General features: G+C 45.2%; 1 protein-coding gene across 1 annotated transcript; it reads right to left on the reverse strand.

Annotated features, from left to right (window-relative positions):
• Positions 1–3,675: 3,675 nt before the first annotated feature.
• Positions 3,676–8,296, reverse strand: LOC136943429 (urokinase-type plasminogen activator-like). The gene is made up of 11 exons (XM_067236746.1): positions 8,111–8,296; positions 7,171–7,253; positions 6,979–7,048; positions 6,561–6,705; positions 5,706–5,797; positions 5,522–5,569; positions 5,164–5,347; positions 4,866–5,011; positions 4,620–4,763; positions 4,372–4,517; positions 3,676–4,262 (listed from the first exon to the last, which is right to left on the reverse strand). Exons 2-11 carry the CDS (start codon positions 7,225–7,227, stop codon positions 4,068–4,070), a joined length of 1,227 nt encoding a protein of 408 aa, XP_067092847.1. The 5' UTR covers positions 7,228–7,253; positions 8,111–8,296; the 3' UTR covers positions 3,676–4,067.
• Between the last annotated feature and the right edge of the window lie 324 nt (positions 8,297–8,620).

The following is an 8,620-nucleotide window of genomic DNA, read 5'->3' on the forward strand; positions in this document are numbered from 1 at the left end:
TCGGTCCCACCACTGGTAGAGCCCTTCATGCGTCACCCTGGGGGACGGTGTACTGCACGACTCTACCGCTGAACGGTGTGCACTAGCCTGCGAGCGACCAAAATCGTGACAGGAGGAATCACCGCCCTTCAGCCAATCAGCAGCTGCGTATTGGTTCGTTCTGACTCCTTTATAACACACACGCACGCACACATACACATAAACACACACAGCATACTCTACTTTCCACACTACCCTACTGCTAGCACAAGCAAGAGCTGCTCCCAAATTACGTCATGCATTCCCGGTAGCCCGAAAAGGAAAGTGTTGGTGTGGGGGTATCTTACTGTCAGGAGATTCCAAGACGAAGAGAACGGAAAGAAGCAGAGAGCGAGAGAGAGAGAGGAAAGCGGGGGATATGAGTTATTACTACACTTCATATTGATAGCATGGCTAGTAACAAACCTTATAGTGGACCTACAGTTATCATCTTCTGATCGCTGGGGCCCCTGACGGCATTGGAGATCCACACAGGATCGAATCCTGTCAGAATTCATGATACACTTTTTCATGATTCATCTGGATGTCGCCTCCACAAGGCGACATCCTGTACACATGTAGCCACCACACGGACGCACCCATGGCGATGTGTATTTAATAATGCTGATGACCCTCCCTCTGTCACCTGATCTGTCTTCATTAAAAGGTGGGTCAGGAGTTCATGTCTCCAGGCCGCGACGCCCAGCTCTAAATTAAGACTGAGAATTCAGTTTGCTGCACATAGGACTGGGGAGAAGGCAGGAAGTGTAATCTCGCCCGTAGATTGGGAGGAGGAAAGGGAGTGGGAGAGAGAGACAGAGAGACAGAGGGAGAGGGAGAGAGAGAGAGAAGAGAGAGGGAGAAGAGAGAGAGGGGGAGAAGAGAGAGAGAGGGGGAGAAGAGAGAGATAGAGAGGAACCCACCTCAGAGCCTCTTCAGGTCCTACCTTATCCTCCATGGAAGCTGCTTGGGTGACAAAGGTGGTAAAGGGAGAAGAGGGTATTAAAAAAACACGAGCCCAACGCTAATCACTGGCCTAAAACAACGGCAGCATTTTAGCCACGTGCGGTTTCGGAAACAGATTGTGTGGGTATCTTTTCCTGCATTGGTCATCAGGATGAGTTTGTCCACAGTGTGTGCATGCACTGTCAGGGCGTCTCTGCAGTGTGTATCTCCTCATGGTCTCTCTGTGTGGCTCTGCGGTGGGTGAGGTCTTCCTGTGGGCTCCAGGCTCACGGGGGAGCTTGTCTGAATCCAGGGGCTAGAAACCGGAGCCCCTCTGCAGCAGAAGAGGGGTATTTATATATTTATATACCCCCAAGAGCCCCAGCGTCTACCCAGCTCTGAGGCTGGAGGATCTTATAGTGTGAGCGAGTGAGTGAGTGTATGTATGTGTGTGTGTGTGTGTGTGTGCGTGCGTGTGTGTGTGTGTGTGTGTGTGAAGAAGAGAGAGAAAGAAAGGGAGTGAGTGAGTGATTGAGTGTCAGAGAGAGAGAGAGAGACAAAGTGTTTGGTCTTGGTGTTGGGTCTAAGGAAAGATGCACTCAAAGCAGAGAGGTTGGACTCTCCTGTCCAGATAGTGACAACAAAAGCATATCTGTCGTGGTATTGATATTTACACCACATCCTACACATGCATTCACACAGAAAAACACACATTAACAGGCGCCTCTAAAACAAAGTCCCTGGGACTGGTACATATGTCAATTATGTCGTCATATTTGAAGTCCCTTTCTTCACTCGTCTTCTGCTGTCCTGTACTTTACTGTAAGTTGAACTCGGGGAGGGGGGGGGGGGGGGTTAACAAAACAGCCAGCACTCTCAACTGTCTCTCCTCTCTTACTCCCGTTCGTCTCTCTCTGCATCCCTTCTACTCTCCTTTTCGTCTCTCTTCTAGCTATGGTTCTTTTTCTCTTCCCATGTAACACTGCACAGTCCCATTCCCCCTCAGGTCTTGTCCATAAAGAGCTATACAGGCTCATATAGCTCCTGTGCTGCCGCCTCAAAGCCCTATAAGGCAGGTGGACCACAGGGATAAAGTCAACTGTGTATCTCTACTGTAAACCCTGTCAGAGGTGGTGTAAACTGGCCCCCGGTATGAGCCCGGTAGCTGGGAATGTGAGCATAATCAGATGGAGGTGATGTCTAAACACTTCTTATTAGAACCTATTAGCCCAGCGTTGAGGTGTGTGCTTTGAAGTGCAACTCGAATCGAATGAAGACACGTTTAAACATTGTAGTGCAGACAGTGTGCATTTGTGTGTACGTGCTGTACTGTATGTGTGTGTATCTTTGTCATCGGTCTGTGGATGTACGTTTTGGCCCTGACTCATTCTTGTTTATGCTGTTGCTGTTTATGTATTTTCAGAGAGGAATGAGACATTCGACACAGAAGTGCAAGTAAGTATAGACACACAAACACACTCTCAGCCAGCTGATGATCAGTAGAGAGAGAGATATATGGAAAATACAAAGGAGGAGCACAAGAAGCGACGGAGAGAGATTGACAAGTGAGAAAAGGAGAGAAACAAAGGAAAGAAAAGTAGAGAACAAGTAAAGAGAGAAAAAAAGAGAGAAAAAAGAGACGGTGAATTTGGGGTTGAGACAAATAGAAGGAGAGACTAGGAATACATGTCACTGTTTGTGTGCCTCTCATCGCTGAGCCTGGGCCTCGGATGAGATAACCGCCAACTGAGAGCTCTCACAGTCGTCTAAACCAAACGTATTAAAGACCTGTGCGTGCACTGGGGTACTTTGTGTGTGCGATTGTGTGCTAACTTACGTGTGTGTGTGTACTCAGTGGGTGGGCTGTGTCCTTATGCTGGTTTGTAACAGGAGATGAGCCCCCTTGAGGCCCCCCTAGTCCCCCTCTCCCCCTCAAATACCCTCTGAACTCATCCGACTGTTGAGCTTAATGAGACTCATTAGAGACACACCTCTGACAGAGCGAGAGAGAGAGACAGAGAGATCTACCTGCTCTTCATCTGTCCACCACAGTGAAACACAGATGTTCTATTTGAATCCATTGTAGTGTACTATACAGTATAGTCTCTATTATTACAGTATAATACAGTATAGTCTCTGAGAGATATGCTGGGTCAGAGACACAGTCAAGTTAAGAAGAGGGCACCATGACACACACAAGGACCAGCTGGATATGAGCGGCAGGTCTGTAGGCTCTGGGGATCTGAGGGCGTGTGCTGCTGGTCTGAGGTGTGAAGGGTTAGGAAGGACTAATTCTGTTGAATAGTGCCCTCTAGCGCCCTCTAGTGATACAAACAAATATACAGTATCACAGGATGATCGTGCAAGTTTTATCCCCTCTGTCACTGTTCTTTGGCAGGCTTGGAGTCTGGCCAGGCAGCTGCAGAATCTAGACCCTGAGCTTTCTCAAGGTCTGCGATGGAATGGGTTGGCTTAGTCATACATTTCAGAGGAAACACTGAAGGTCTAATTTCTCGTTAGACACAGTTTACCGACAAGACAGCTGTGAGTGACGATGGCATCACAACTCAAGGTGCAAGAAGGCAGCAAGTTTTGGGAGAAATTGGAAGTAGAATTTCTATTGTGAAATGTGTGTGTGTTATAAGTATGTAAGGTCAGTTTTCCATTTTACACACAATTAACCATAAAAAAGAGGCAAGTGTTGTGCAAAGTATGTGGAAATAAACTTTATATGCAATAAAAGAAAACAGTTGGACAGATGTGCCCATGTATCAAAATATTTTACATGTACAATTTTATGACAAAATACATGGCTTTTGTAGAAAACAAATATTTAAATAAATTACTTTTGAATGGAAATACAATAAAGTCATGAATAAATAGTCCAATAAAATACATAACACATAACATTACATCAAATGGTCCCACGAAGGACGATGCTCTCTATGCAGGAACAAGGCATAAGAGGCGGGCGTCAGGTCTGATAGTTAGGTCGGTTGGTCTGTCTGTCAACCAATCAGTCTGCCTGTCTCTCTGTCTACCAAACTATAGCTGCCTCATCTTATCTCGTGCTCCACTCTCCTCTCTCTGTCTACTATTCAAACTCACTTCTGGGGGTACATGACTCCTGCGGTGTAGGCAGGCAGCCCTGTTTTGTCAGCGATCCAGCTGTTGTAGTTGGTGACGCGTGTGTACACCCCAGGTTTGTTCTGTAAGGCACAGCCCTCGCCCCAGCTCACCACGCCGAACACAAACACCCTTCCAGACACTTCGTACATCAGCGGTCCACCTGAGTCACCCTGCGGAAGAGAGATGGTCGTTAACATAATAGACGTCACATTATTCCCACACACACACACACTCTCATATGAACACTATCCCCCACTCCCACCACACACAGGCACTTACCTTACAGGAGTCTCTGCTCCAGTCAGGACTCGCAGCACAGAACATGTTCTCTGTGACGCTTTTATTATAGTAACTCTTGCTGTTGCAGAGGTTCTGAGAGAGTAGCGCAACGTTGGCCTGTTTCAGTTTGGGAGAGTACTCCCCTCCTGTAAAGATACACCATATCAAGGCTTAGTCTTCATAGGGAGCCCAGCTTGTGTGAATGTGTGTGTTTTGTGAGGACTTAAGTGTTCAGAGATTGTACACACCCCATGTCACCTGTTTCCCATGTCCTGCGACGGTGCACGCAGCACCGAGGGGCAGCTTGGTGAGAGGCGGGGGGAGACACACCGTCCTCACAGCCTTGGTCCGCACCGCGCACACCCCGTCTTTGCTTTTCAGCTTCAGCAGGGCTGCAAGAGACAATCCCCACGCGCACACACTGAGAGTCAAACCCATGTTTGTCCCTACTTACACACCCACACACAGACATACGCCATACTCCACACACCCACCGATGTCGTTATTGAAGGTTTCCTCAATGTTATCGTAGTCTTGATGGATTATAATCTGATCCACAGCAAACTTCTGCTCTCTGTTGGCATCAGTCTCTCTGATGGAGCTTTTGCCCAGATACACAGTTAGATCCTTGCTTGTGATGCTGTGGCAGACATAGTGAGAAACCATACAGACAAATGATTAGGTACACCTGCACAATGAAACACACATGAAGTACACAGACACTTATATGTGTGTGTGTGTGGGTGCCTGTATGTGTGCCTGTGTGAATGTGTGTATTGTTGTGTATTTTACCTCTCTAATTTATTGCTAAAGCAGTGAGCGGCCGAGAGGACCCAACACGGAGCTATGAGGGAACCTCCACAGTGGAGTCTTCTGCCTTTAAAGATGACCGCTGTCCATGGCTGTTCCTCGATGGATATGACCGAACCCCCCACAATCTTATAACGCTGCTCCACTCTTTTCCCGCACGTATTCTCTGGACGCACAAACACACACCCACAAGTCAGGTCATTGAAGTTCATCCAGAAATACTTGGCCTACTACCTCCACCAATGGCATTGTCCCCACCAGATCCACTGATTACTAATATTATAGTATTTTACCATATGACATGGACAATCTTATTCCACTGTCATTGTGGACAACTCACCAGTGTCCACAGCTGGAGATGGAGGAACAGATGTGGTGACAGGAGAATCTGAGGTGTCACAGCACAGACAGAGGGATGTTAGAGCATGCGCTGGTTATTAGGACAGGTCATATAAGGAGACAATCATTGGTGTGTGTGTGTCTGTGTGTGCCTACATGCTTATAAGTGGGTCTTTGCCACTCACCAGTGTCACATTTGGGAATGTTACACAACTCTCTGACGATTCTACGTCTTCTTCGCACCCGACACCACGGACTCAAGCTTTGGTCTGGGTTCCTGAAAACCGCATCAATCAGGATATCAACTCATTGCATCACTGGATAATTAACCAACCAATTAATAAGTTGACTAACAATTGACAACCAATCTATGAATGAATCCAGCAACTACACTAAATGATGTACTAAACAAGTACATCTGTTTTTGACGGCAGGCTTATACAAATACTAATGGGAGAATGATAAAGAAAGAGGAGGGAGGCTTGATGAACATCAACAAAAACAGCATTGTTGCTGAAATTCAGAAAACATTCAGAAATAGGTTCCCACGGGTGACTCATGACAGAAGAGGATGTGGATACGGAATCAAAGACTTCCTAAAAATACCCATTACCAGACACACACACAGACAGACACAAACGCATCCACATTTTCCTCAGAAACATGTGATTTTGATGTGTCAGTTGACTGGATGACATCCTTGCACAATTACACTTTTGTATGAATGATAACTGGAGTTGGAAGCTAATGAGTGGAAAGACTGTTATGACGGTCTGATTTCATAATGTGCTGTGTAATGTGTGTCTGTACCACTACCGTTCAGATGCACATTTATTACTCTGTGAAGTGTGTGTAACACACTCGTTGTTTAAAGAGTCGAGAGAGAGAGAAAGAGAGAGAGAGAGGAAGGGAGGGAGAGAGAGAGAGAGAGAGAGAGAGAGAGAGAGAGAGAGAGAGAGAGAGAGAGAGAGAGAGAGAGAGAGAGAGAGAGAGAGAGAGAGAGAGAGAGAGAGAGAGAGAGAGAGAGAGAGAGAAAGTACCTGCAGAAGTTGTGTCTGCCCAGGTCATGTGATAGAAGTCTTTTTCCGATGTTACTGAACTTGTCCCAGGACAAACAAGTGTGGCCGTAGGCAGACACAGAAACAGAACCTCTGTAACTGCTCCCGTTTCCAATCAGACATTGCGCTGCAGAGACATGACAGGGAGAAATCTGCTTGTTAGACTTATTTGTTAAGACTAATTCTAGTGTAATAAACATTTAGGCCAGTTTCCTAGACATGGATTAAGCCTAGTCCTAGACAAAAATAACATTTTCAATGGAGATCTTCATTGAATTGGCTTAATCCGTGTCTGGGAAACTGTGCCATAATGTTTTTTAGTCTTTTTTTTAGGCGTTGTTCTTTGTTGTTTATTTTGCTATTGATGACTGATTTGAGCACAGATTCCAGGAAGTCTCACCTGTTTGTTTTTCAGATGGAGTCTGGGGGGAACGTAGGTGTCGGTGCCAGGGCCAGGTCCTTCTAGTGACCTGAAAGGGGAGATAGAGTCAGAGATGACACTGACTGAGGTAGGCACACAAATAAAGATGTGCTAATTGTGTGCATGACTTTGTAAAAAGGTGTTAAAAGTAGTTTCCTCTTTCCTACTTACTGATGCATAACTGGAGAGGATGGTGGCCGCTAGCGATATAATAAGTAGCAGGTTCATTGCAACCTCTTCTTCCTCTTTTAAGTCTAGAAAAACACAGTTTGCAAAAATGAGAAACTAAAACCGTTGCTTCCCTTTTTTGGAATTACGGATACACTCAGTTTGCACACCCTCAGTACTGAGCACACACATACACCCACGTACACACACATGCACCCACATACACACACACACTAACACGTTCACACACATCTCAAAAGCCAACATCTATAAATAGAAAACTGTCACATGATTAACCAGTAGGCCCAGTGCACTGTAGTATCAGTAAGTGTTTGTGTGCGTGTGTGCGTGTGTGAGACTGGTATAGGTATGTATACAGCATACAATGCAAAAATAGAATTCAATGTGTATCTTGATGCTGGGTTTTAGAGAGCCGAATGCACCCCCACAGTGAGAGAGACTGTCAATGTAGAGACTGACAGTAATCCACCACTATCTTTACGTAAACACCATAAGACACAGGACGTTCCTAGACTCTATGCACAATCTACACTACTTGCACATTAGTTTTAACCCAAACAATGAATCCAGATAGTATTCTTTGATGTCTTTATCTACAATCGTGATTTGTTGTACTAACTCGACCATCACACTGTATCTCTGTGACTGTGTAAATAAGTACTTGCGTGGCATTGTTTATGTAATATTATGTACATTTGTCTATTCATTGAGAAACAAATTCTCTTCGAGATTATATTAACACAATAATAGAATATCCTAAGCGTAATTTATGAACTCATTATGCAACCTCTGGTTCAAACCTTTAAGCATATTGGGTCGTTTTCCCGTTCAGAACCATTGTGTGTCCCTCCATAACTCAACTCAACATGCTGCAGTCAACCCAAACCAATTATTAATCAATACTAAAGCTGTATCACTTTACCTCCAAGCTGGACCTGATCAAGACCAAGTTGTACTTCTTCCCTCTGTTGATTCTACTTTCCTTTTGGCTGCTTGTTGGTTCTGTTTCTGATTTTTCTGTTTTGGTTCCAAGTCCAGATGATTGGATGCTTGACAAAAAGGTCTTCTGCGGCCTCTTCTTGTGTTTTGCTGAGTTCCCACAATGTTTCTTCACAGACTTTTAGTGTCTCTGCCCATCAAGGTCTCTGTTATAAAGCTGCAAAGAGACAATGGGAGGGGTTATAAATTGGTGGGACGTGTACACACACACACACAATTCCACTTAAACACACACACAAAAAAATGACAACCACTTCTCACAGCTGTCATTCAATGTGGTCATGGCAAGATATCCTTATATGGACACAGACCCATCAAAAACATTTTGCCTGAAATTACAACATGATGTCTGAAGAATTCATTTTAGCACCATTAGCATTTAGGCATCTATGTTCATGTATATGCATTGTGTGTGTGTGCATGGTCTTGTTGA

The sequence above is a fragment of the Osmerus mordax genome, chromosome 5 (genome assembly GCF_038355195.1).
Source record: "Osmerus mordax isolate fOsmMor3 chromosome 5, fOsmMor3.pri, whole genome shotgun sequence".
Classification (NCBI taxonomy): domain Eukaryota; kingdom Metazoa; phylum Chordata; class Actinopteri; order Osmeriformes; family Osmeridae; genus Osmerus; species Osmerus mordax.

Excerpts from the sequence above, each read along its gene's own strand:
- LOC136943429 (XM_067236746.1), bottom strand. The coding sequence starts at position 7,227 with ATGAACCTGCTACTTATTATATCGCTAGCGGCCACCATCCTCTCCAGT. Across the intron at positions 7,049-7,170 it reads TCCTCTCCAGTTATGCATCA|GTCACTAGAAGGACCTGGCC; the intron begins GTAAGTAGGAAA and ends CTCCCCTTTCAG. Across the intron at positions 4,263-4,371 it reads GGAGCAGAGACTCCTGTAAG|GGTGACTCAGGTGGACCGCT; the intron begins GTAAGTGCCTGT and ends TCTCTTCCGCAG.